Here is a 26,904-nt window from a genome sequence, read left to right on the forward strand (position 1 = left end):
AGCACCTAAAAGAGTTGTCCACAGATGAGGCTCCAGGTGAACTTCCAGAGCACGTGATGCCCACCTACTGTGTTAAGATTTTAAATTTTAGCTAAGAGAGATATAAAACATTCTCAACATACAAGAGAAGTTGGATTCTTATTTAAAGACTTACTTTTTTCACAAACTGGTTTTGAAGACCAGGTGTTATCTTCTCCACAGGTAATTGTCTCCGATCCGGTCATGAAATAGCCTGGATCACACTCAAACGTGACTGAGTCCCCATATCTATAGGAAAATCCAGATCCAAATATTTTTTTTGCATTTTCAACTCTCGGGTTATCGCACTTGACCACTGAAATAGGTAAAAGAAAAAACAGCTAAGAAATATTTGTTAACAGTATCTGTGCAACAGAGCCAGCATCCTCTTACTGCTTGTACATTTCCTTCTTCTAATTCCTCAAACTGTTTTGGAGGGGCTTTGTAAAGAGGTGATTCTCTTGAAGGTGGAGAAGGTCCTTGCCTTAAGCTATTGAGATGTAACGGTACACGGTCAAATAAGAAATGGTAGTAATTGATATAATCACATTGCACTTCCAGAAGCCATACTCCTGTACGGCGGCAGAACTTTTGAAAACAAAGTGCTATTGAGTAGGGTTCAAATAACAACACGAGTATCTGGTCCTTCTCCCTACGTCTGCAAAGCAAGACTTTGTGCTTGCTGGGCTTTGCATTTATTTCTGCATTTGCATAGTGGCTGTGTTTAGAAAAAGAGTTCTTCCTTACCTTTTCACTATTCTTAATCTAGCTTCCAAATTCTTGTTCTTTACCAAATTTTTCTTCAGCTACCCAAGCTTTGTGGTCTCTCAGTTCCTTCACTTTGTCCTTGTCACTTCTACCAACAGCATGCTCATACATATAAAGTTTTAACTTAAATTTTAGACATATTCTGTGTCATAATCAATCAATACCCACAGTGCAGTTAGATCTGATCTCCACTGGAACTATATCAAATTTATTACCAGATGATTTCTTTGTTCTTTTCTATAGGGAAGTCTATACCGCCCCCCGCCCCCCTTCTAAAAAAAGGGACAGATACCAGATTTTTGGAGTCAGATGAGCTCTAACAAAGAAGCACATTAAAAGTCCTGATAACCTTTACACTGGGGAGGGGCTTCACTCCAAACTCCATTTAAGTGTTCATCAAAGGTGCAGAAAATACTAGGGGGTCCAATGAGTGAGAAGGGCTCGTCGCCCGCGGGGGGCCGGTCGCAGGTGTAGGTCACTGCCGTCTGATACACGTAGTTTTCAGCTTCCGTGTAGCTCCCGTGGGGGATGCTCGGAGGTGGTTTACAAGCAATTGCTAGAAATAAACCATACAAATTAAATCGACAGAATTTGACTCGTTCGCCTCAGAAAGAGCAAGCCTTGATTTTCAAGTTATTTCATTTCAATCCGACGTGGTTTAGTGATTTTTTATTTTTTTTTATCAGAGTTAGGTTGATGGTTGGACTAGATGATCTTAAAGGTTCCTTCCAACCCAGACAATTCTATGATTCTATGAAGCTATTTCTAAAACAAGCTACAGTTATAACTAACAGTTACCAATGGTCAACTGTTACAGCGAGTCTCAACCTCAAGAAGAGGTTGACTTTAACTAATATGAGCTTATTACCACAATAGCTGATACTTTCCTGTGATCACCCCACAGGCACATGCCAAATAGCTTCAAAAAATAAAAAAATTTAAAAAAATCCTATTTACCAGCATTTCTTGTACTGGAAAGTTTATGGCACAGCTGTTTTTAAATGAATTACCACTATCTGAGTATAAAGTTAAACATCGCAGTAATTTACTTACCTTCACAGACAGGAAGATCTCTACTCCAGCCAACACCATTACCCCGAATTTCACAGGAAATTCTATCAGGTCCAACTAATCTGTATCTAGACAGAGAAAAAATTTTTAGAGAGGTGAAACTTAAGGAATCTCCCATTTTTCCAACAAGAAGCTAGAAATCTGTTTATACAATTCTGTTTTGTGATTATGGGGCCATGACGCACCAAGCTTTTGTTGTAATAAGAATGGCATCTGAAATTTTATTTATTTATTTATTAACAGTCTCAATTTTGAAAACAAAAGAGAAGCAAATGAGATATCACTAAAGGAAGTTATGGAAGTCCTGTCATTTTAAGATTTGTACCCTTCTAATGCTAATGCTCAAAGTTACTAAGACTAAAACAATAAGCTGTTAAAAGGGAGAAAAAAACCTTGTAAGAGGCTAGAGCTTTTGACTTAATTGGCTATACACAGACAGATGGGCCATTATTCAACATAATAATGAAGGGTGAAGAATATATAGATCTATTCTCTCTGCCACAGGAGCATTAAAGAAGTCATTACAGGTAACACTCTAGTTTTCACTCTGCAGATTCTCACTACAGAGCTTAGGCCTTGGTTGATGCAAACAGCAAGTAAAACCAGGGAATCAAGTTTAACTGTAATTTCATTTGCTCCAGGTAGAACTCTGGAGACATTTCAAGTCAGAACTGGAATAGAACCTGCCTGAGAACATTTAGGTTTGTTTCAAATTTGATTTAAACAGAAAACATAAGAGGATTCATTCACCAAAATACTTACCCTTCTGCACAAGAAAAAGTAGCTTCTGAACCAAATTCAAGACTTGTCACATGAACAGAACCATGCAATAATTGTTCTGGATGGTTACACTTTTTCGCTAAAGGGAGGGGAAAAGAAAAGAAAAGAAAAGAAAAAAATCTACATCTTTGTAGTTATATACAAAGGCTAATTCTTTGGCATATACTTCTCTTACCATTATTAGCATTTTTCAAGCTTCATTTAAAATATTATAGAATACTAACGCTCACTTGGAAAACACCTAAAATGGTTAAATATCAAAGGGAAAAACCCAAAGAGCTCATACACACATTACCTGTGCAGAACTGCTCTTTGGGCACCCACTGTAAGTCTTCACTACATGTCCGAGATGATGATTTTCCCAAGATTTTCATATACCCCGGCCGGCAGACGTAGGACACCGTGGTTCCAATGGGAAAGCCCTCTGTTGTCCCTGAAACCTCTGGCTTCTCCAGCTCTGCATAGTCCAGCCTCTCCGGAGGCGGACACGTGCCTGTCAGAAGAAGGAAAAAACAATAGATAATCTCATCAACAAGAAGAGAGACCAGTCCAGGCACAATGGCACGGAAGCCACACTCACTCAAGAAGTTTTAAGGATCCACCGGTAAATCAAAGAGCTGATGTTCATAAGGGCCAGGGCTATTTGTGTATTTGAATAGGTTTGAATTTTTTAATTTGCATTTATTTGAATTTTGAATAGGTTTGAATTTTTTAATTTGCATTTTAACTGCACCCCATGTCCAACTCCACCCTACCACCAGTTACTCACTTTTTCTTTTTTCCCCAATTTCTTTGTTAGCTTTCTACCCAGAGAATTTCCTTCCAGTTTATATTTTTGGTCTGTTTGCCTTATTCTTAATTCTTATACTTAATTCACCGTACACCCACCCACGGTGAAACGCTGCAGGAACAAACCAACCGGCCACGCTTGGCCTGTTCCCTCCCCTTCCCCAGACAAAGGGCCAGGCAGAACCCAGAGGGGAGTTGAAAACACGATCCAAGGGGGACCTACAGAGCCAGGGAGGTTTTAAGGGGCAGTTAATGTAAATGTAACGTAAAATTCCTCCAGGCTGGAGGGCTGGGAACACATTCCAGACCTCTCGGCCCAGGCACAAGATCCACCCGGCCTCTGCAAGGCGTACCCACGGCAGAGGCCCCCACCTCTTTGGGGACTGATTGCCTTTCTTTTATACTATTCCTTCAAGATTTACCAAACCACGAAAGAAATGTTAAACCCCCAGCTCAGCCACCCATCAGCACCCAACGCCAGCACGCCCGTTTTTGCACCACCACCACCTTTCTCTCAGCTTTTCACACACACACACACACACACACACACACCCCCCGCAAACCCCACCGAAGCCGCTCGCAGACCTCACTGGTTCCACCACCGCCTAAAAACACTTCCTTCTCCCTCCCCACCGCCTCCCCGAGCGGCGGAGCTGCCTCCCCTCAGCTCCCGGGGAGGGAGGGCGAGCTCTCACCTCCCGGTTGCTGCTGGGGCCGGCAGGCCGCGGGGGCTCGGCGCGCCCCCCCAGCCCCTCAGCCCGCCCTCCCTCCCGCCGTGGCGGGCCGAGGAGGGGAACGGGCGCCCATTCCTCACCCTGAGCCCGCGCTGCGCCGAGCCACGACAGCGCCACCGTCGCCAGCAGGAGGCCCGGGCCGCGGATGGACGGTCCCATAGCAGCGGCGGCGGCGGCGACCCCCGGTAGAACCGGCCGCTCCGCGTCCCTCGCTCCAGCGACAGCGGAGACGCAGCGCCAGGCTGAGGCGCATGCGCGTTGCGCCGCCCGCCTCCGCCCTCAGCCGCCGCCGCCGTGATGGGCACGGCGGGAAGGAAGGAAGGGAGGGAGGGGCGGCCCGTTACATGGCGGCGACGGGGCCTCCGCCTCTCCCGGCAACCGCCGGCCTGAGGCTGGGCTTTCCGTGCCCCGGGCTTTGGAGATGGGTCGTGGGGAGAAGGCCCGGACTGGGGAGATCGAGGTGGGGAGAGACCTCGGCCTGAGGAGAAGCCCCGTGCTGAGGAAACCGGGGACGGGGAGAGGCCTCGGCCGGAGGAAACCAGGCCCTTTCCTGGGCAGGGTCCCCTGAGAACCGCTCACGGTCCCGGCAGAGAGGAAAAGCTTCAAAGCGTGTTTAGTTTCGCAGCTCCTGCCTTTCTACCGCCTGCAAAGGCTAATTAAAAATCAAGGCGCCTGGCTGCCAGGGCCGGGATGAACAGCTTTCTGAGGGGCTGCGGCTCCTTGGAAGGACAAACTGTGTGCCTTGCAGAGCTTTACTAAGAAAATATACAAAAGACTGAAGATGGACGCAAAAGGAGAGACAAAAACCTCTAGCAATTTTTGTCCTGCGTTCAGCTTTTATTAGGTCAAGCATTCATAGAGGAACCCTGCAAATAAGCATTCCTGGAAGAAAACGCAGAGCAGTGTCCGGCGATGCTGCAGACAGTTTTTAACACAATCTTTAGTTTAACGAATGCTGACTTCCACACATGCAGGATGCTTCCCGGGATCTTGCTTCTCACAGGGGTTGCCAACGGAGAAATGTTCTTTGTCAGACACAGCAAGACACACAAGTCCCTCTGGAACAGCATCTGCACGGTGCGCAGTTTGAACTTCATTAGTAATTAATGGGAGCAGAAAGAGCATTAACGTTGAGTCTACAGTAAAGTGCCTTTTTTTTTTGCCACAGTATTTCAACGTGAGCGATGCTTTTGTGCAACCTGCAGCCACGGAGAACGGGTCCAAGCCCTGGTTAGCAGCAGCGGGCGTTCCAAGCCTGGGGAAGACATATAACACGGGTGTTAAAATTAGACTCTTCCTGTTCTCACACTGGCATATAGAAATTACATCATAACTCGGGGAGGGAGGAGAGAATTTCTGGGAAATGCATTGTTTCAAAGAAGGAATTATCTAAACCCAGGCTTTACAAAAAGTAAAGAGAGCTGTCTACAGGTGCAATTTTGTAGTCAAAGCTGATGATGTTCAGAGTGCTGCCAACAGGGGAAATTAATTGTCACCTGCAATCTATTCAGCGTAGAAAGTATATTCACCTGTAAGTAAAAATGGTGCTGCAGTAAGTGTAAAAACAAACAAAAACCCCCAAAGGCCTAGTTCAGTGCCCCTTTCTGATGCTGCTGCTCAGAAGAATCTGTGCTGCTGGTAGCTTTGTAGAGATCAGTCTTCTTTAATCCTTACAACTCAACCAGCTTCATGTCAGAAACAAGGCAGAGGCTGGGAGTGACCTGGAAACACCATCTCTTCGGGTTATGGAAAAGGGAACACACACACTGAGGGTGATGTTGGAAAGAAAAATAAGATGTTTATATAAAAACCTACAGTATATTTAAACCAGTCTTCTATTCAGTTAAAGAAAGCATCTTACCAGAAGGTTGAGGGGAAGGAGTTTTCTGCTTGAATGGTTATATTGAAACAACTTAATTTTGCAGCGATAACTGGTATTTTATGTTGAGGAATATAAATCCATACCTTCTATGGAAGACATGAACGTTTCTTTTCAGCTGGCTGGTTCAGAGGGGTTTGGTAACTGTCATTTTCGTAGGTGTGATAGTAGCTAAGTGAAAAGAGAAGAAAACAGTGAGCTGTGTTGGTTTGTGGAAGAACACTCGGGTTGGGTTCCTCTCGGGAAGAGTCCTGAAACAAAACAGCATAATCACACCATTGATTCCAGGTTGCTGGGCCTTGATCAGGTTGCAAGCGTGAGCTGAAGATGGAGAAATACAAGACCTGGGCACACTTGGGCAAATATTTCAAGTCTCTAAAGCGTATAAAACTTGGGACTTGGCAACAAAGAGCACAGATGCACACCCAGAAGACCGCCTTACCCTTGCTTCTGCTTAGAAATGATTTTCCAGACGATGCCCGCGCCCAGGAGAAGCAGGAGTCCTGCAGCCGCCACTCCTGAGGGAGAAGAGCATGTTATTCTCACTGTATGTAAAATATTCAAAGTAAGCAGAGGGGAACGGTGCCACGGAGGCCACTGTGTAAAGTTAAAGACCCAGCCACAGAAATGCCTCCGAGCCGCTTACCTAGGCCTACAGACCCAGACTTCTGTGACCCTGTAGGGGAGAGAAAAAGAAAAATCAGCAAATTATTCTAACAACATACAGTGTTTCTCAACTGCTGTAAATCACTTTATCGATATTTCGAGGCCCTACGATATGGAATTTCTTAAAAACCACACCATTGGATACTTTCTTCTAGATCTACAGAAAGACATGTGCGTGTTTCAAATGCATTTGCACGTTTCTGTTTGGTCTTTGCCTCCTTCCCGCCGCCCTCACTCAGTTTGCAGGCTGGGACGGGAGGGTCCCAGCTGAAGTCCTCCTGGCACTGAATCCAACTGATGCCTTCCAGGGTGTAACCATCGTCACATTCCAGAGTGATGTTGGTCCCAGAGCGATACGTCATTCCTTTTATGTCTTTCTTAACACCTTGAACTTCTGGGAACACACATCTGATCTCTGAAATCAGAAATTAAAAAAAAAAATAAATAAAAGGACCTTTAATGAGAGGGAATATAAAAGACAAGAAATACAACTGAAATACAACAACAAGACATTGTTCTTGAATTCTTTTGGAATGTAGCCAGGGATTAATTCTTATTCCAGAGGGCAGTTCCTTTCTTTGTGGTGTCTCACTCCCACATGAGGGTGTTTGTGAGATCAGCTCCTCCAGACTGACTTGGCAGATGCAGAATGGGGTGCAGTGGGGGCACCCTGGGAGAGGCCTGACAGAGAAAGAGATTTTTCTGATACTGAGCTACCAGAGCATTTGGAGAAGGAAGGGGTAGGAGGGAAGAATTCTGTGGGAGGTTTAGAGCCAACTGCCTCTTGCCCACTTCTAGTCTGGAGAAGTCCTTTGCCCTTCAAAGATGTCACCAGCCATATTATTTACAAATAATTTCTTAATTAGTCCAGCTGTCTAAGCTATTTATACCACTGATTTCAATGAAGTGAGTTAGTTGCTTCAATTTAAGTATCTAATCACCTTTGACAGTCCAAGCCCAAGAGCTCTGGAGGAGAAGGTTTTCAGTGGAGACCAAAGAAGTAACATCCATGTTAAACCTTTGTGAAACGTCTTTTTTTTTTGTATTTATTTTTACTTTTGCATGTAATAGTTACTAAGGACGCTTCAAAACCACAAGAATGTGGAATGAGAGGGAGAATTTTTCCGTGAGGCTGCTTCCTTAAAGAGCCTCTGATTTATTTACATGAGCATCGGGTACATTATTTCCTCTCATTGTTACCACAGCGTGTTTCAGCTCCTGAGTCACTGGGGTGGGGGCAGCTCCACCGAGGAAGCACCCTGTGTGGATTTTGAATATATTCTGGTGAATGTCCGGTTTTCTGTGCAGGAACACCCATGCTAGGAATCTTGTGACATTCGTGACAATGCCCTCAGTGAAGTTTGCTGGTGACTGACCTTCACCATGAGCTGCACAGAGGGGTCAACTCACAGATTCAGGGGCATTTTCCCAGAGGGGAAGAGTCAGGCTCAGGGGTAATCTAGAGGCCGTCCATCAGAGACAACTTCTTTGATATTATCACAGAATCACAGAATGACATGGGGTTGGAAGGGACCTCTGGAGATCATCTCCTCCAACCCCCTGCCAGAGCAGGTCCACCCAGAGCAGGTCCCACAGGAACGTGTCCAGGTGGGTTTGAATGTCTCCAGAGAAGGAGACTCCACCACCTCTCTGGGCAGCCTCTTCCAGGGCTCTGCCACCCTCAAGGAAAGAAGTTCCTCCTCATGTAGGTGGAACTTCTAATTTTCAAGTTTGTGCCCATTTCCTCTTGTCCTGTCACTGGGCACCACTGAAAAAAGACTGGGCCCATCCTCCTGACACCCACCTTTTGAGTATTTTTGGGTGTTGATCAGATCCCCCCTCAGCCTTCTCTTCTCCAGACTAAAAAGACCCAAGTCCCTCAGCCTCTCCTCATAAGGGAGATGCTCCAGGCCCCTCATCATCTTTGTAGCCCTCTGCTGGACCCTCTCCAGCAGTTCCCTGTCCTTCTGGAACTGGGGAGCCCAGAACTGGACACAGTGCTCCAGATTCCTTTGTTTCCTGCTAATGATGACTGGGGAGTGAGACACACAAAAAAGGGAAGGGAAAAAATGTCTACTCTTCTATTAATAGTAAAAAGGTTTTAATGGAGGAAAGTAACTCACTCATAGCAATAAGACCGGAGATGGAAGACATGCAAGAATTAAAATTGCCTTCCAGAAGTTGTGGTTCTGCCACCACAGATTCCCAACACCACGAGCAAACTGAGCACTAACACACCTGTGCACCGAGGAGGTGGCTGGCTCCAGGTTCCCCACAGCGTGCAGTTGATGACAGCATTCCCGACCAGGGAATAGCCGGGATTGCAGCTGTAGGATACAGACGCTCCGTAGGAGAAGGTGTCAGAGATGTTGCCGTTGAGCTTTCCGTTGGTGATGCTTGGAGGACGGAGACACTTCACAACTGGAAGGTCTGGGAAGAGACAAACAACAGCGTTGACATGAGGGTCCTGGTGGAGTGCCAGGGAGTAGCTAAGGCACCCTTCCTTCGCAGCCTCGATTATTCCCTTTCAATTTCTGTAGGTTTAACAGCTGATTTTGTAACCCTCTAACTCCATCAGGCTTTGGAAATGGGTATAAACCTGATCTTGTTCTTATCGCTCCTTTTGTAGTAAAAGACTCAGATTTAATCCTTATGCAAAGCTTTCCCTAAGGCAAGCCATGTTAAAAATCCCTTTTTTTCTTTGCTCTCTGCAACAAAACCACACCTTGGCAGAGGGGAGGAGGTCGGCTCCAGGCGCCAGACTGTGTGCAATAGATGGATGCTGCCCCGATGAGAGAGAAGCCGGGCTCACAGGTGTATCTTACAGATGTTCCAGGAGTGAAAAACGCTTTTCCTGGGCCACTGTGAGACCCGTGGGTGATGTCTGGAGGCTCGGGGCAGAGCGGCACTGGAAAGGGAGAAGTGCAGATCAAAATAGGGCCCCTAAAGGCAAGAGGGGAAGGTTTTGGGCAGCTGGGGGAGGGCTGAGTGCTCACTCCCCCAGCACTGAGCCAGCCCTGCCCAACCATCAGCACATGGGGCAGAATGGCACTAGAAAGGGAGAAGTGCAGATCAAAATAGGGCCCCTAAAGGCAAGAGGGGAAGGTTTTGGGCAGCTGGGGGAGGGCTGAGTGCTCGCTCCCCCAGCACTGAGCCAGCCCTGCCCAACCATCAGCACAACCATCCCAAATCATCCATAAAGCAGATGGCATCATATACATTCCTTCTTGCACAAAGGAGCGTGGCCCAACATCATCTTTCCTGCTACGTGAGATAAGAAGTTAATAATGAGTTCTTATCTACAAAGGGAATTCCATGCTTGTAAGAGGTGATGAGTTCCTATCTACAAAGGGAATTCCATGCTTGTAAGACCATCTTATTACAGCATCCATCCAGGTTCCTTGTGGCCCCAGAGGTGGCCCTAGCTCATTTTTAAGGTGTTTGTACTGAGAAACCGAGGCACAAGATACAGCAGCAATAAGAACGGGAAAAATTAGGACAGATGGATCTTCAGATCTAAACATGAGACTCTGGATTCCTCTCACCTCCTCAACATCTGACAACACACCACCAAGAGCGATACGGTCGGGAAGGATGGGCAGCTAAGGACAGGTGACACATGCTTTAGGGAGCAGAGGATCCCGTGTGCCCCCAGGCTGGCACTGGGGCTTGTGGAGGTCTTCAGGGATGTTATCAGTGTTTGCATTGGGTTGTAATGATGTCTCCAAGCTGCTGGCTTCTCCATTCCCAGCTCCCACAACCAACAGCGAGGGTATGGAGAACCCTCCAGACCACAGAAGGGGAGCATTTGGCCACAGAGACCTCATTCTTTCTGTAGTCGTGGAGTTTGTTAAAGCAACGGCTCGTTTCAGCAAGTCCTTGGCCAAATACCACTACATATTTAATGCCTTTAGAAAGTTGAGAAGATAAAGAAGAGGATGGCTCCAGACTCTGTATGTTGTACAACAAACAGACTTATTCCTGATGAGGAAGAAGCCGTGTTGGCAGCGATGGTGCCCAGGTGCATCAAAAGTGTCTGAGAAATACCTGCTGTGTTCCCCGTTAGCAGCGCTTAGAGGAGGCAGACACTTCACTACTTGAAAGAGGAGATGGAGAAAATGAGAAGGTGACATTAAAGTGTGAAAAAAAAAGCAATGACAAGAGCGTAAAAAAGTGCAATTAAGCCTCTTCACTGGTAAAAGCAGGACAGGTTGGGAGGAGGAGTTAGTGTTTAGTAAATCTTGCCTCTTCATGTGACAGACCTACCTGGTTTTCTTGGGATATCAGGATGATTATAGGATTCTGCCACTCCATCTAGGTGCAACATGAAGAGTTTAAAATACACATTTGGTTGAGCAAATACAATGCACAAATTTACCTTCATTTTCCACCATCCTGCCTTTATATTTCCAGCAAAAATATTCACTCCTCTCTGATAGTCAGTGTCCTGCCCTGAGCTACCAAATGTCTCCCTTTGAGGAATTGAGGAGCACATGGATTACGGTGAGAAAAGTACAAATCGTGTTTATACTTACAGCATTATCCAAACCAGACTTATCTCCTGTGCGAGAAGTGAGGCATAAATAAAAGGAACAATTTCTGGTTTCTCCTTAAAGTAGACAGTTGGAGCAAACAGGAAAATTGAAGCCAACTTTGGCTTCAGAGATGGGTAGTAGGAGCATTCGGGGAGGGATCTGCCACCCCGAGGAGTGAGAGTGCTGAGGCTTACCCTGCTCGCAGACGGGTACTGGTGGGTCCCACGTTCTGTTGGCTTGGCACTGGGATGTGCCGTGGCCTCGCAAGGTGAAACCTCGATGGCACTTGAAGCTGACGGTGTCTTTGTATGTGTAGTGATATTTGGGAGCAGATACGCTCCCGTTCTGGATCTGTGGGGCTGGGCATACCACCTCTGAAAGAGAAATTCTTTATCTCAAAGAGGGAGCCATGGGTTTGCTGTCATTGCTGAGGGTCTAAAGTCCATCCTTAACGTGCCACTGCTCAGAGAGGCTTCACAGGTAGAACTCGGAGACTCACGTTTCAAGAATTGAGGGCTTTAGAATCATAGAATCACAGAATGGTTTGGGTTGGAAGGGACCTCAAAGATCATCGAGTTCCAACCCCCCTGCCCTGGGCAGGGACCCCTCCCACTAGAGCAGGTTGCTCAAGGCCCCATCCAGCCTGGCCTTGAACCCCTCCAGGGATGGGGCAGCCACAACTTCCCTGGGCAACCTGTTCCAGTGTCTCACCACCCTCAGAGTAAAAAATTTCTTCCTGAGATCTAATCTGAATCTTTTTTCTTCCAGTTTAAAACCGTTTCCCCTTGTCCTATCATTACCCTTCCTGGCACCGTGTCCCTCCCCAGCTCTTCTATAGGCACCCTTCAGGTATTGAAAGGCCGCTATAAGGCGGCCCCTAGGGTTACCACATTATTGTAAGCATAGTTTTGTGCCTGTAACCAGAATAATGCAAATACATTCCAATAAAGATATGAAATGGTGTAAAATCCCTAAGTGCTGTCGTTCTCAGGCCGCATTACTGCACCAAGCTCATGCCGCCCAGAGCAACTCCATCTGAAGGGAAGACTAATTGCAATGATGAACCTCTGCCAAACCGCCTTGTGGTTGGGATAATGGTACAGTATTTGGAAGATCCCAGTTCAGTTTTACTCAATATCCCACTCCTGTACTGCAAGACACATTTTTTCCTTAATTTATTATTTATGTTTGTGAAACAAAAGGGACAACTCCCTGCAGGCATCTCACAGATCTTCACTCTACATGACTCTGAAAGATCAAAAGCTAGCATCTGGAAGGTTTTTAGAAGAAACCAACGAAGCAAAGCAGAACAATCCTAGAGGAATATTATGTTTTAAAAGTCTTACTCCTCTAGGCTTTATTTATTCTAAAGAAATTCCACTTTTTAATTGTAAGGACTTCATTTGGCAATTCTGGGCCAGATCTAGTCACAACCTACTTACTTCGACAAGTGGGAGGACTCCCACTCCATGCCATATCTTCTCCAAACGCCTCACATCGCCGGTGAGACGGTCCAAGCAGTCGGTACCTGCAGTTACACAGAAAGAAATACCAGTTTATACCGGGTCATTCAGCCTGGATTTCCCACTCCCACTCCAGTTTCCTTCTGCAGCCTCCTGATCCGGGCTGGTCCCCGAGATCTTTCTGTTGGTTTGACACTTGGGAACGAAGGACACCGAGTTCCTTCTTCCCAGATCCAAGGGGAGCAGCATCGATCCCAAATGACTGTGGATTTGGTTGGTCGGGTGCTAACCCAGGACTCGGACCCGAGTGATTTCCAAGCTGCTGGAGCCTCCTCGCAGCACTCACTTGGGCTCACAGCTCCTGCTGGGTGGCCATCTGAGAAGGGGGACTGAAAATGAAGTTTGCAAAGTAAAATATTGAGCACAGGCAGGGAAAAATGAGAGATGGTTCTTTCTTTCCTGAGCAGGCAACCGTGGCGTAACTGGAACCAAAAATATAAATTGTGGCTCGCTGTGGGAGAACGGCCCGTGCAGAGAGAGGGCTCTGAGCTGTAAGTTGTTTCCTGTAAGTTGCCCAAGACCGAGCTGAGAAAACTGAGGTGGGAAAAGCAGCCTGAGACTCACCCTTCGTCACACGTGTAGCTCACGATTGACCCGAAAGGGAGATCTGTCAGAATAACTCTGCCGTTCTTTGGTGCTTCTGGGGATTTACACTGTGTCCCTGGGGAAGAACAAGGCTGAGTTTACCCTCCTCTCCCACAGTTTTGTGATGCTACGAGACGGTATTTTAAGGATCTGTCCACATTCAGGCACCAATAAAGATGTGATTTTTAGAAAGCCAATAGCTGCCCAAACTATGTGACTAGTGAAGCCATGTATGAACCTTTTTTTGTTTTGTTTGTTTTTTAAAGACCTGCTTTAAGAAACCCACAAATGGAGCTTAGACAATTTTCAACAACCAACACCAAAGTGACGGAGCTATTCACTTTTACAGAACGCTAGGGCTTCAGACCACGTGTGGTTTTGGAGACATGTCAGGGTTACGGATGCTCCGGGGTGTTTGGTGTATCCCGGCCGGCAGCTGTAGCGCACGGTGTCCCCAGCACGAAACGCCGTCAGGTTTTTGGATGCCTTAGTTAGCTCAGCAAAGGTTAAGTTTGGAGGGGCTCCGCAGCCACCTGTCAGGAAAGAAAACACAGGGAAAAACAGGGATAGCAAATATACAAAGTTGTTTTAAAATGTATAGTGAGTACGCACAGATAAAAGGTTAGGAGCAAGATTTAAAAAAAAAGGGGAGGGACTGAAGGATTCAAAATTTTGGAAAGAGTAAGGGAAAGGATGTGTCTCAGGCTTTCAATGGAGGAAATTCCCAGATTATCCACAATTTCCCCCCGTGGAAGCAGGCAGTACCTGCACAGCGAGGAGGAGGGAGGCTCCAGTTGCCGGAGTCGGTGCAGTGAATCGATGCCTCTCCCAGGAGGCTGTAGCCAGGGTCACAGCTGTAATTCACAACCATCCCAGGAGGGAAAACTTCCAAGCCCTGGCTGCTGTGGTTTCCATTGTCAATATTTGGAGGTGAAGGACATTGCAGCACTGGAGAGAGAGGACAAAACCATGAAAAAAGGGCATGGACAGGGAATATAGGCAGGAAGGATGCACACATGATGTGGGAGACTGGCTAGCTGAGAAGGGTCATGGAGACATGGGCCAGCTAGCCCAGCAAGAGCTTAATAAGCACTGTATTCAGCTTATCTAGCTCCCAATAACTGCAAGGCCTTGAAGTTGTTCTTCTGGCCTTGAAGGCAGCTGTGGTCCAACAACAGAATGTCTGTGATGAGGTAAACATGTAACTGTAAGAAAGGAATTTCGGGCGGAGCTGTCTTTTTAGAGCTAACCAATAATGAGCTCTCATTTTGCAATATGTATGAGCTAATTATGTGTGTGCATAAAAGAATGATAGTGTGTCTAAATGAACGAAGCTTGCTGGTCATTCATATTGAGTGCTCTTGTCTTCCCTCCGTCGCAACAACATGAAGGCACCAAAGTGAACACTGCATGTCCTGGAAGGACGTTTAGACCCGAGGGTGTCACTGGACATGCCACCCCCATCTCCCCACACCAGTTCTGGGGGTGGGCAGGTTTGTGGGCTCCAGGGGAGGGATGCGGGGCCGGGGAGCTGTGGCAGCAGCGGGTCCCACCTGCACAGCGTGGGTACGGGAGGCTCCAGTTCCCCGAGGCCGTGCAGGAGACAGAGGGGTCTCCGAGGAGGGAGAAGCCGGGCTGGCAGCGGTAGCTCACGGACATGCCACTGGTGAAGTTTGTCCCCAGCTCGGCGCTGTGCGTGGCGTGGGCGATGACGGGAGGCGGAGGACAAGGCAGCGCTGACAGGGCAGGAGCAGAGAAAGAGGTTTTAGTGATTTTAGCCCAATGGAGGGGCTCACGTAACACAGCAAAAGACCGTCACACCTGAAGTGATGCGGGTCAGACAGATGGCATCACCTCAGGGCCCTTCCAGCCCAAGGGTGGCCCTAAGGAGCCGGCCGTGTGCCCAGGGGGCCAAGAAAGCCAATGGCATTCTGGCTTGTATCAAAAATAGTGTGACCAGCAGAAGCAGGGAGGTGACTGTGCCCCTGTACTCAGCACTGGGGAGGCCACACCTGGAGTGTTGTGTCCAGTTTTGGGCACCTCAATACAAGAGAGATCTCGAGGTGCTGGAGCGAGTGCAGAGGAGGGCAACGAAGCTGGTGAGGGGGCTGGAAAACAAATCGTCTGAGGAGCGGCTGAGGGAGTTGGGACTGTTTAGTGTGAGGAAGAGGAGGCTGAGGGGAGACCTCATCACTCTCTACAACTACATGAAAGGACACTGTAGAGAGGTTGGTGCTGGTCTCTTCTCACAGGTAATTAGTGACAGAACGAGAAGGAATGGCTTCAAGCTCCAATTGAACATTAGAAAAGAATTTTTCACCGAAAGAGTGGTTGGGCATTGGAACAGGCTGCCCAGGGAGGGGGTGGAGTCCCCATCCCTGGCTGTGTTTAAGGGCCGTTTAGATGCAGTGCTGAGGGACATGGTGTAGGGGAGGACTTTGTAGAGTAGGGGAGATGGTTGGACTCGATGATCCCAAGGGTCTCTTCCAACCTAGACCATTCTATGATTCTAAGCACCTCCGTGCACCACTCACCCAGCTCGCAGGTGGGGACAGCGGGCAACCAGCGGCCATCGGGCTGGCACTTGGCCTCTCGGCTGCCCCACAGAACATGGCCTGGGTGGCACTGGAAGGTGACATTGGCCCCGGGACGGTACACGGCGCTCTGTCCTTCAGCCACATCTCCATCCTGGATGTTGGGGCTTGGGCAGGTGATCTCTGGAAGTGAGAAGCAGCAGAGGGTGGGCTGGGGAAGCGGCTGCCAGAGCCTGGGGTTCCCTTGTTGTTTTTTCAAGGTGAAAATAATTCAGGGAGGGCTGTGCCATCCTGATGGTCTCCCTTTTCACTGTGGGTGACAGACAGCATTGCCAGCTCACCTTCACACCGGGGGTAAGGGATGCTCCAGCTTCCAGATGACAAACAAGACACCATTGTTTTCCCGGTGAGGACGTACCCGGGGTCGCAGTAGTACTTCACTGACATCCCAGGGATGAACACTTGCACATCCTTGCTCTCATGCTGGCCATTTTTGATATTTGGAGGGGAAGGACACTGTAGCACTACAAAAAGGGGAAAAAAGCCATAACTGGTGAAGAGCAGGTACCAGAATCACCCACTGTAGGGTTAGGCAGCCTTTTCTCTTCTTGCTTCCCCATTAACTTTTCCCAAATAGAAGGGATGTCAATGTAATTTGATGAAGGGATGACAATGTCATTATGTTTCACTCCTATTCTCGCCTATTTTCCACCCTTTGTGTGTTTTGAGCTTATTGACATCAAGAATGATATTTCTCTCACTATTTTGGCATCTATAGTGGTTATTTTCCATCTGTGGCCCTGACAGCTTGCTCTGGTTGTTGTTGTACAAGATCAGACACCAGCCTGGCTCGCTCTGTCTCTGGATTCATTTAAGGACATAAAAGCCCTGTGTAGCAAGGGTCTGATGGGGATTCTGAAGATGGGGGGGCAGATATTTATGTGGTTTTTCCTTCCCATCCTGGCAAGTGGCCCCTTTACCTCCCAGGTGAGGCGGTTGCCCCCTGCCAGGTGCCCTCACACAGCGGGTCAGAAGAAATCAGCTGCCACCCACCGCCCCATTGACACTTACTCTTTTCACAGATGGGAATGTGGTTTTTCCTTCCCATCCTGGCAAGTGGCCCCTTTACCTCCCAGGTGAGGCGGTTGCCCCCTGCCAGGTGCCCTCACACAGCGGGTCAGAAGAAATCAGCTGCCACCCACCGCCCCATTGACACTTACTCTTTTCACAGATGGGGACAGGAGGGTCCCACGTGCCCCCAAACTGGCACTGGGACTCTTGAGAGCCCTTCAAGGCGTAACCAAAATCGCATTCGAAGACAATGGTGTCTCTGGGTTTGTAGACGGTCTCCAGCCCGGTCGTTCTTCCGTTCTTGATCTCTGGCCTCTTGCAGCCGGTTGCTGGAAGTGAAGAACATGAGGAACTGCTGGGACACGAAGCCCAGCCTGGCTGTGGAGGGGCACTGACCAGGGACAGGACCTGCTGCTGAACCTGCCCATCACTCCTCAACATTATTGACTCTTAATCTTTTGAACCTCATGAGGTTCACCTGGGCCCACCTCTCCAGCCTGCTCCGGGGAGACCTAATAGCAGCCTTCCAGTACCTGAAGGGAGCCTACAGGAAGGCTGGGGAGAACCTGTTTAGAAAGGCCTGCAGCGACAGGACGAGGGGCAATGGCTTCAAGCTGGAGGGGAACAGATTGAGACTGGAGATGAGGAGAGGGTTCTTCACTGTGAGGGCGGTGGAGCACTGGAACAGGTTGCCCAGGGAGGTGGTTGAGGCCCCTTCCCTGGAGATATTCAAGGAGAGGCTCGACGAGGCCCTGGGCAACCTGGTCTAGTTGGGGGTGTCCCTGCTGACTGCGGGGGGGTCGGACTAGATGGCCTTTGGAGGTCCCTTCCGGCCTGGGCAATTCTATGATTCTATGATTCTATGATTTTGCAAAATATCATTATTTGACTGCTCCCAAGAGTCTATCCTAAATACCATTATTTGACTGCTCCCAAGAGTCTATCCTTACTGAGGGACAGAAAGGGAAATCCACAGAGGCATGTGGAGCTCTCCTGCTCATGGGACCTTTGGTCTGTTCCTCTCGCTGGAGATGAGACCAAGAGCCAAGAAGGAGGAAAGTGGCCGGGGAAAGATAAAAGAAGGCAACACAAAACAGACCTTCACAGCGGGGCCAGGGCCGGCTCCACGTCCCGGCAGGGGTGCAGCTGATGGAGGCGTTCCCCACCAGGGAGTAGCCCTCCCTGCAGTGGTACCGCACAGCCGAGCCCGGGGGGAAGGTGGCCGAGGACTGGCCACTGTGGTTCCCGTTGGCGATGCCTGGAGGAGGAGGACACTTCGCCTCTGCAAAGGAGAAGGAAAGACAGATGAGAAGAAAAAAATTTTAAATCCAACCTTCAAAAAGCAAAGGAGGAAGCCAATGAATTCCATTAAGGTCTTTGAATAAATATCTGCTGGTTTTGTTCTCTTCCTGTCAGGGGGTGTAGCCTCCACCGCAACCGTGGTCATTTCTTCTGCCACTCATGACCAACCTTGCCAGGGAGGATGGACACCCATGCGCTGCAGAGCCATACCTCCCACCATGGCGATGGGGACAGACACCCCCAGCCCTACCTTCACACCATGGGGACGGACACCAGCCCTACCTCCACAGCGTGGTGGTGGCCCACTCCACACGCCGTGCTCCCCATCCACCGTGGTGCAGATGATGGAGGGCTCTCCAGCCAGCAGGTGGCCGGGGTCACAGGTGTAGTTGACCACGACGCCGTAGGAGAAGGTGTCCATCGAGTGCCCGCTGTGTCTCCCGTGGGGGATGGCCGGAGGCGGATCGCAGACGATACCTGTGGGCAAGTACGAGGTGGTTTTAGCATCAGCAGCACCCAGGGTTTGCAGGACACACACAGTTCCCAGGAAGGGAACCCATGGGGATGGCTCCATCTCAGCCATGATGCTCTCTGGGTACAATGACCCAAATTATACACAGACAAACCTTGTATGGAAAAAAAAAAAATCATATGTGGGAAGGAAAAGCTGCCCCCTCCTGTGAGTCACTTCCTTGCTGCCCATGTCTGAAGGTGGTGGGACAATTCTTACCTCCTTTTCCGTAACCATCAGAGACGCATGCAGAGACCAGTGAGAAATACTCACCCCAGTAACAGAGACTTAAAAATAGTAATGGTTTTACCAGTTTGGACCAGGATAAATAAAAGACCTTTGGAATCATTTTCAAAAGTGTCCAAAACAAAACAGAATTAAAAGAAAAATGAAAGATTTTACACATACAGTGACTTGAGAAATCTTTTCCAATAAAAACCTTTGTCTTGAAAGACGTGCCACTTTCTCTTGCAAACCATCTCCAAGGACCTTTTCTTGTGGCCTACTTACGCTGGCAGACAGGAGGGTCTCCACTCCATGAGACACGTGTGCCAGAGACCTCGCATGTTCTCTGGGAGCCTCCAACCAACTTGTACCTGGAGTCACACAGAAGGATTTATTCATTTACTTGAAAAGCCTTGAGATTTATTTCCAACCCTTGTAAGTGGCAGCCGAGACTTCTGACTTGGGAACTGGGTTCCTTTGTGTAAAGCTGAAAAATGCTTCCCTCTCAGCTGAGCTCACTCTGTCAAGAGACTCACCCCTTGTCACAAGTGTAATTCACTGTGGACCCGAAGAGGAGGTCTGTCAGGACGAGAGCTTTGCCGTTCTCTGGATCCTCTGGATTCGCACATTGTTTCCCTGGAAGGGAACGGGGGCCACCATTACCCTCTGCTGCTCCCCCACATCCCACCCGGGGAGAGCAAGAGCTCTGCCGTTCTCTGGATCCTCTGGATTCACACATTGTTTCTCTGGAAGGGAATGGGGGCCACCATTACCCTCTGCTGCTCCCCCACATCCCACCCGGGGAGAGCAGACTGCGTAAAGGAACCCATAAAGCTAGAAAAATGTGAAAATCCAGCCAAGCCTGGCACTTGAGGTCTTTCAGCACGGTCAGGACATACTTTTACAGAACTCCAGCACCACAGACCACGTCCGATTCCCAAGACACGTGATGGCTGTTGGCATCCCTGGGTGCTGGGTGTACCCGGGCCGGCACACGTATTCCACCGTCCCCCCCACAGGAAAGATGGTCTGGTTTCCATACGGCTCCTTCAGCTCAGCAAACACCAGCCTGGTAGGTGCTTCACAGCCAGCTACCAAGGAAAAGAAGCCAGCTCGGTTGTTAAAGGAGTTGAGAAAAAGCAGATTTTGGGAGAGCAAGGGGAAGGTGAAGTTTCGGAACACTTGCCCGGCTCGCAGACTGGCACGGGTGGCTCCCAGGTGTTGGTTGGTTGGCATCGTACCACGCTGTGCCCACGCAGGACATAGCCTGGCTCACACTCAAAGGTGACGGTGTCCTTGTGTGTGTAGGCTGTCCTCGGTGACACTATTCTCCCATTCTGGATCTGTGGGACTGGACATTTTGGCTCTGGAAAAGAAGTTCAGGACCTCAGAGCAGGCACTTGCACAGTGGGCAGAGCTCTGCTGCTGCCAAGCCACGTGGGGTTGCAATCCCTTTTAGGACACAAGTCTCAAAATAATTTTCTCCTGGATGATTACTGCCTGCATCTGGTGATGTCAAACACTGAGGGAGAGACAGGAGATGGAATCATAGAGGAGCTGGTTAGAGCTGGAAGGGATCTTAAAGATCAGCTGAGGGAGAGACCGGAGCTGGAATCATAGACTGGTTAGAGTTGGAAGGGACCTTAAAGATCATGGAGTTCCAACCCCCTGCCCTGGGCAGGGACACCTCCCACCAGACCAGGTTGCTCCAAGCCCCCTCCAGCCTGGCCCTGAACCCCTCCAGGGATGGGGCAGTCACAGCTTTTCTCTGGGCAACCTGGGCCAGGCTCTCACTGCGCCAATGCCTGGAGGTTTCCCAGCCTTTCCGAAGTGGAAGCAGTGGGGTGGGAGGATTGCACCCCAGCATTTACCCCCAGCCCTACCTCCGCAGAGCGGGGGGGGCCCGCTCCACACGCCGTTCTTCCCGTCCCGGGTGGTGCAGTGGATGGAGGGCTCCCCGTGCAGCGGGTACCCGCGGTCACAGCCTCCTGCCTGGAAGGTGAGGATGCTGGAGGCAGCGGGGTGCTCCTCCAGCCTCCTCCCTCTGCCTCCCCTTGGCTGGGAGGACAAACAGCCCAGACAAACTAGCACTCGGGCAGGGGGTTTCCCAGCCTTTCCGAAGTGGAAGCAGTGGGGTGGGAGGATTGCACCCCAGCATTTACCCCCAGCCCTACCTCCGCAGAGCGGGGGGGGCCCGCTCCACACGCCGTTCTTCCCGTCCCGGGTGGTGCAGTGGATGGAGGGCTCCCCGTGCAGCGGGTACCCGCGGTCACAGCTGTAGGTTACGGATGTGCCAAAGTGGAATTCATCCAGGAGCCTGCCCGTGTGCTTCCCGTTGGGAATGTCCGGAGGTGGCTCACAGGGGATACCTGCAGAGGTGCACAACAAGGCGTCCAAATTCAAGCTCCAACAGGGGAGGTTTAGATTGAACATTAAGAAATAATTTTTCACCGAAAGAGTGGTCGGGCATTGGAACAGGCTGCCCAGGGAGGGGGTGGAGTCACCATCCCTGGCTGTGTTTAAGGGCCGTTTAGATGCAGTGCTGAGGGACATGGTGTAGGGGAGGACTTTGTAGAGTAGGGGAGATGGTTGGAGTCGATGATCCCAAGGGGCTCTTCCAACCTAGACAATTCTGTGATTCTATGAAATTCAACAGCAGCACCAGGGGGCTTGAAATCCCTCTGTGGGGCATAAACACTTGTCCTGGAGATGGAGGAACCTTCTAGCTGAGGGCAACTGGATCCCATCTCCCTGCCCAGCTATTGCTGTGACAGGCAGGAAACAGACCAGTAAGAAACCTCTACCAAGGAAACGCATACATGCTTTATCTTTTCTACTGTTTAACAAGTAAAAAACACCAAAGTTTTCTTTGGTATCATCTGCATAAAATCCTGACTTTTCAGCTGCACACAGTGCAAAGGCACGCACAGGCAGAAATTTGTGTGTCTCTTGGCTTAATGTGTACCTGGAGAATCTGGGAGATGTTTTAAAATCCCATAGCATACCAGTAAGTGTTTCTTTCTTCATATGGAAGTGTCACCTAATCAGCAGCAGTACTTAATCAGCAGAGAAACACCCAGGTGTAACTGCTGAGGTGAGGCACGGCAGCACTTTGGGTACAAATCTGTGCTCATAGTGACAGAGAGAGCTTCGGGACCTTGGGGTTCTCCCTCTGCCACCCCCCAGAGCTCTGCCTCCCCTTAGGGTTGTGCCTGGGTCTCTCAGTGTCTAACAATAAGGTGAAGATAATATTTTTCCCTTCCTTTTTGTAATGGGCTTGTGATAGTCAGAGACAGGACACCCGAGTACTGCTGGAAAAGCTCCAGCTGAGACACTGCTTCCTATAATCACTGCTTTGAGATCTTACGCCTTTTCCCAGAACATTTTTCATGTGACATCACAACCTTCTGATATTTTTTCATGCCCACAGAGCAGAGAAATTCCCCCTGAAAGCTTTGATGGGAAAGATTTGGCAGTCTCTGCTGGAAAATATTTACACAATCCGTGTAAAGCCCCGGCGCTGGAAGCTACTTACGCTGACAGGTGGGAATGGTGCCGCTCCACGCGACGCTGCCACCAGAAATCTGGCATTGCCTGCTGGCCTGTCCGATTAACCTGTGCCTGGTGTCAAAAGGATTGAACGTTCAGCCCAAGTCACATCAGTCTGAGTTACTGCTCCCTCCTGAGCACCTGGGATTGCACCATCAGCAAAGCTGTGGCCGTGAAGAAGCTCCCATCCTTTGCCTGACCAGTTTCAGCAGGTACAGGTACACGTAAGGTAGGGAACACCTCATGTGTTCTGTAGGTACAGAGCTCTTATGGGCAGAATCCATGTCTTGGGAGTGAATGAAAAGGAGACTTACCTGATAGATCCCTCCTCGCTGTTCTAAGCAGTAGCCAAAACCAGGACTTACCCTTCTTCACAGCCGTAGACCACAGTTGACCCAAACAGGAGATCTGTTAGGGAAATAATTTTCCCATTCTCTGGTTCACCAGGATGACGACATTGTTTCTCTGGGGGAGGAAAAAACCCTCGTTTTAGGCTTCTACACCATACAACAGACTCAAGTATCACTCCAGTAATCTGCCCCCATTTCCAGTCACCCCCAAAGTGGGTTTCAAATAGCATAAAGTTCCATGGCTTTACTAGTCACATATTATTTGAACACCAGATTGAACACCAGAATAATGGTAAGGTTTTGGCAGCATGGACAGACCCCAGCACCTATTCCTTCTCGAGCAACGGACACCAAATCAAGGAGCTATTCACTTTTACAGAACTCTAGTGCTTCTGACCACACTCCGCTCTCAAGGCATGTAATAGTAGGTGACATTCCTGGGTGTTTAGAATATCCAGGTCGGCAAGTGTATTGCACAGTCTTCCCAACAGAAAAATCAAGCTCATTTGTGTGCTCCTCATTGAGCTCAGCAAAGTGCAACCTTGGAGGAGCACCACAACCACCTATCGAGAGAGAAAACAGACATGAGAATCCAGCAGGAGAGGTACAAGCACAGAAACAACACGGTGACGAGGAAAGGTGTTTGGTTTGCTTTGCAAAATAGTTTAATATGAATGGAGCCATTATTAAGCAAACACAACGTATTTTCCCAACGGATTCCAGAGGATTAGGTTCTTATTCCCAGGATGTAGTTAAACCTTCCACTCACGGGGTTTAACCACATTTTTTTTAATGGGGTTAGGGGACATAAAGTAGTGGTGTGCTCCATGGCAGCCACGTCAGGGTTTACCTGGAAGCTCAGGGCTGTTTGGGAGCTCCTGGCGATGGTAGTGTCTGCGGCAGAGGGGAGCAGGAGGGTGCCAGCTGCCATCCTCCTGGCAGAGGGCTTTGGCACTGCCTACGAGGCTGTAACCCTCCTGACACTGAAATGTCACTGTTTGCCCCGGTGCGGAGAGAAGTCCTTGGCCACCAACAAGCCTTCCGTTCTGTACGTCTGGGTTTATGCAGACAGTCACTGGAAATGAGGATGTGCCAAGGTGATGTGCCAATAGGGGTGGGAACAAAATAAAACAAAGCAAAACAAGAAGCCCACAGGCTGTTAGTATCACAACAATAAAATTTAGTTGGGGGTGTCCCTGCTGACTGCGGGGAGGTCGGACTAGATGACCTTTGGAGGTCCCTTCTGGCCTGGGCAATTCTATGATTCTATGTGACATCTACATAAACCTCCCCAGCCCCACCTGCCCTACAGAAGGGCTTGAAATTAGTTTAAACCATACAACACTTTAGCTGGGATTAACCTTCTACAAGGACCTGGTAGCAATGGTACAGAAATACCCTGCTCCAGGCTCATTGGATGAAAGCTTTACCACTATAAAACTGTGTACTTCATTAAAGGAGAGTTTAATCCCTCACTGAAGGGCTCAGTGCCAACAGCCAGGGTCTCTCCTGTGCTCAGAGCCACACTGGGACCCTCTCACCCAAGGGGACGGGCCACAGACTCACCTTCACAGCTGGGGACAGGCCGGCTCCAGTTCCCTGATGCTCCACAAAACACAGTGGCCTTTCCCACCAGGTAGTACCCGGGGTCACAGGTGTATGTTACAAACATTCCCATGGTAAAAAATGCTTTGCCCTGGCCATCGTGGTACCCATTGCGGACCCCCGGAGGCATGGGGCACGGGCGGGCTGTAAGAGGGGGACAGAAAGTCTAACTCAGCCAGAGAACAGTGTGTGAGGGGACAGGAGCCAGCGTGATGCTGCATTGATGGGTTCAAGCCCATGGGTTAAGGCACCACACTCACCCCTCTTGCAGACAAGCACTGGAGGGTCCCAGGTCCCCCCTGGCTGGCACCGGGTCTCATAGGTGTCCTCTGCGAAGTAACCAGCATCACAGTCAAAGTGGAGCATCTCCCCAGCTTTGTAGGTGCTCTGTGGCTTGTAGACGTTCCCGTTCTGCACCTCGGGTCTCTTACATCCGATTGCTGCAGGGAACATGGAGAGCATCCTTTAAGCTTCCCTGCGGGGGCCAGATCCTGCCCCCAGGACACGCAGCATCCTTTGTGCCAGCCCCAGGGCCAGCAGCACCTCAGGCACCCACCTTCGCAGCGGGGCAGGGGCTGGCTCCACAGCCCGCTCTGTGTGCAGCTGATGGACACGTTCCCCACCAGCTCGTAGCCCTCCCTGCAGCTGTAGGACACCCTGGAGCCCCGGGGAAACTTCTCCAAGGACTGTCCACTGTGCAGCCCGTTGGCGATGTTTGGTGGCCGAGGACACATCACCTCTGGAGAGGGAGGAGAAAAGCCCATGAGAGCATCTGGGAGAGGCGATGCCTGAGAGACAGCTCAGCTCAGACCCCTGGCACATCAGACACGGGGGAGGCACAGGGTTGCACCCCAGGTACTGCCAGGGCTGTCCTGACAGCCAGCCTTTGGGTGTCCCATCTCTCCTCCAACTTCTCTGGACAAAGAAGGTTGAATTGATGGGGACAGGCCACAAACTCACCTTCACAGCTGGGGACGGGCCGGCTCCAGTTCCCTGATGCTCCACAAATGGGGACAGGCCGGCTCCAGTTCCCTGATGCTCCACAAAACACAGTGGCCTTTCCCACCAGGTAGTACCCGGGGTCACAGGTGTATGTTACAAACATTCCCATGGTAAAAAATGCTTTGCCCTGGCCATCGTGGTACCCATTGCGGACCCCCGGAGGCATGGGGCACGGGCGGGCTGTAAGAGGGGGACAGAAAGTCTAACTCAGCCAGAGAACAGTGTGTGAGGGGACAGGAGCCAGCGTGATGCTGCATTGATGGGTTCAAGCCCATGGGTTAAGGCACCACACTCACCCCTCTTGCAGACAAGCACTGGAGGGTCCCAGGTCCCCCCTGGCTGGCACCGGGTCTCAGGGGAATGGGCTGGCTCCAGTTCCCAGACACTCTGCAAAAGACACGGGCTTTTCCCTCCAGGTAGTAGCCGGGGTCACAGGTGTATGTTATAAACATCCCCATGGTAAAAACTGCTTTGCCCTGGCCGTCGTGATTTCCGTGGGCGATCTCTGGGGGCATGGGGCACGGGCGGACTGCAGGGTGGGGACAGAAAGTCTAACTCGGTGGGAGAAAGGTGTGGAAGGGAATGGGGGCTGAGGTGATGCTGTGTTGATGGGTTCAAGCCCATCACAGGAACGGGTATCCCTGCAGACACTGTTCCTGCAGAGCTGCTCTTGTGGAAGCAGTGGGCACCACACTCACCCCTCTTGCAGACAAGCACCGGAGGGTCCCAGGTCCCCCCCGGCTGGCACCGGGTCTCATAGGTGTCCTCTGCGGCGTAACCAGCATCACAGTCAAAGTGAAGCATCTCCCCAGCTTTGTAGGTGCTCTGCGGCTTGTAGACGTTCCCGTTCTGCACCTCGGGTCTCTTACATCCGATTGCTGCAGGGAACATGGGTGGCATCCTTTCAACTTCCCTGCGGGGGCCAAATCCTGCCCCCAGGACACGCAGCATCCTTTCTGCCAGCCCCAGGGCCAGCAGCACCTCAGGCACCCACCTTCGCAGCGGGGCAGGGGCTGGCTCCACAGCCCGCTCTGTGTGCAGCTGATGGACACGTTCCCCACCAGCTCGTAGCCCTCCCTGCAGCTGTAGGACACCGTGGAGCCCCTGGAAAACCAGTCCAAGGACTGTCCGCTGTGCAGCCCGTTGGCGATGTTTGGTGGCCGAGGACACATCCCCTCTGGAGAGGGAGGGGAAAAGAAATTGCCCTGTGGGTCTGCTGTTTGCTATTTTGTGTGCTGCTGGGGCTGTTTGGGTAATATCAGGGTAACATCCTGAATTCTGCTCAGTTTTTGGTTCCATTTGTTCTATCATGTAGTAGTTAACAAAATGTTAACAGCAGCACCAAGATTACCATCGCACTACGCACGGAGGAAATTACTACTAAATAAGGACAGTCCCAAGAGGGGA

General features: G+C 49.9%; 2 protein-coding genes across 2 annotated transcripts in view; both read right to left on the minus strand.

Annotated features, from left to right (window-relative positions):
* Window positions 1-4,411, minus strand: part of LOC106891730 (C4b-binding protein alpha chain-like) — a 21,555-nt gene extending 17,144 nt beyond the window's left edge. The window contains exons 1-6 of the mRNA XM_014948446.1: window positions 4,241-4,411; window positions 2,933-3,130; window positions 2,620-2,716; window positions 1,840-1,925; window positions 1,136-1,342; window positions 155-334 (exon numbers count right to left, since the gene is read on the minus strand). Of these exons, the coding sequence (XP_014803932.1) occupies window positions 155-334; window positions 1,136-1,342; window positions 1,840-1,925; window positions 2,620-2,716; window positions 2,933-3,130; window positions 4,241-4,319 (847 nt within the window). The 5' untranslated portion in view covers window positions 4,320-4,411. The remainder of the gene's footprint in view (window positions 1-154; window positions 335-1,135; window positions 1,343-1,839; window positions 1,926-2,619; window positions 2,717-2,932; window positions 3,131-4,240) is intronic.
* Window positions 4,412-5,040: 629 nt separating this feature from the next.
* The window catches only part of LOC106891731, a 79,641-nt gene continuing 57,777 nt past the window's right edge, over window positions 5,041-26,904 (minus strand). Inside the window, exons 57-89 of the mRNA XM_014948447.1 lie at window positions 26,492-26,674; window positions 26,196-26,375; window positions 25,456-25,677; window positions 25,052-25,234; window positions 24,756-24,935; window positions 24,457-24,639; window positions 22,906-23,005; window positions 22,527-22,612; window positions 21,166-21,360; window positions 20,178-20,357; window positions 19,891-20,082; window positions 19,528-19,627; window positions 19,277-19,362; window positions 18,538-18,732; window positions 18,053-18,235; window positions 17,103-17,282; window positions 16,224-16,406; window positions 15,883-16,065; window positions 14,902-15,084; window positions 14,114-14,296; window positions 13,690-13,881; window positions 13,328-13,424; window positions 12,683-12,768; window positions 11,435-11,614; window positions 11,241-11,266; window positions 10,251-10,307; window positions 9,431-9,791; window positions 8,944-9,135; window positions 6,941-7,120; window positions 6,686-6,715; window positions 6,482-6,557; window positions 6,126-6,210; window positions 5,041-5,415 (exon numbers count right to left, since the gene is read on the minus strand). Coding sequence (XP_014803933.1) covers window positions 6,129-6,210; window positions 6,482-6,557; window positions 6,686-6,715; window positions 6,941-7,120; window positions 8,944-9,135; window positions 9,431-9,791; window positions 10,251-10,307; window positions 11,241-11,266; window positions 11,435-11,614; window positions 12,683-12,768; window positions 13,328-13,424; window positions 13,690-13,881; window positions 14,114-14,296; window positions 14,902-15,084; window positions 15,883-16,065; window positions 16,224-16,406; window positions 17,103-17,282; window positions 18,053-18,235; window positions 18,538-18,732; window positions 19,277-19,362; window positions 19,528-19,627; window positions 19,891-20,082; window positions 20,178-20,357; window positions 21,166-21,360; window positions 22,527-22,612; window positions 22,906-23,005; window positions 24,457-24,639; window positions 24,756-24,935; window positions 25,052-25,234; window positions 25,456-25,677; window positions 26,196-26,375; window positions 26,492-26,674 — 4,919 coding nt within the window. The 3' untranslated portion in view covers window positions 5,041-5,415; window positions 6,126-6,128. The remainder of the gene's footprint in view (window positions 5,416-6,125; window positions 6,211-6,481; window positions 6,558-6,685; window positions 6,716-6,940; window positions 7,121-8,943; window positions 9,136-9,430; window positions 9,792-10,250; window positions 10,308-11,240; window positions 11,267-11,434; window positions 11,615-12,682; window positions 12,769-13,327; window positions 13,425-13,689; window positions 13,882-14,113; window positions 14,297-14,901; window positions 15,085-15,882; window positions 16,066-16,223; window positions 16,407-17,102; window positions 17,283-18,052; window positions 18,236-18,537; window positions 18,733-19,276; window positions 19,363-19,527; window positions 19,628-19,890; window positions 20,083-20,177; window positions 20,358-21,165; window positions 21,361-22,526; window positions 22,613-22,905; window positions 23,006-24,456; window positions 24,640-24,755; window positions 24,936-25,051; window positions 25,235-25,455; window positions 25,678-26,195; window positions 26,376-26,491; window positions 26,675-26,904) is intronic.

The sequence above is a fragment of the Calidris pugnax genome, unplaced genomic scaffold, assembly GCF_001431845.1.
Source record: "Calidris pugnax isolate Ruff unplaced genomic scaffold, ASM143184v1 scaffold91, whole genome shotgun sequence".
In the NCBI taxonomy this organism is placed as follows: domain Eukaryota; kingdom Metazoa; phylum Chordata; class Aves; order Charadriiformes; family Scolopacidae; genus Calidris; species Calidris pugnax.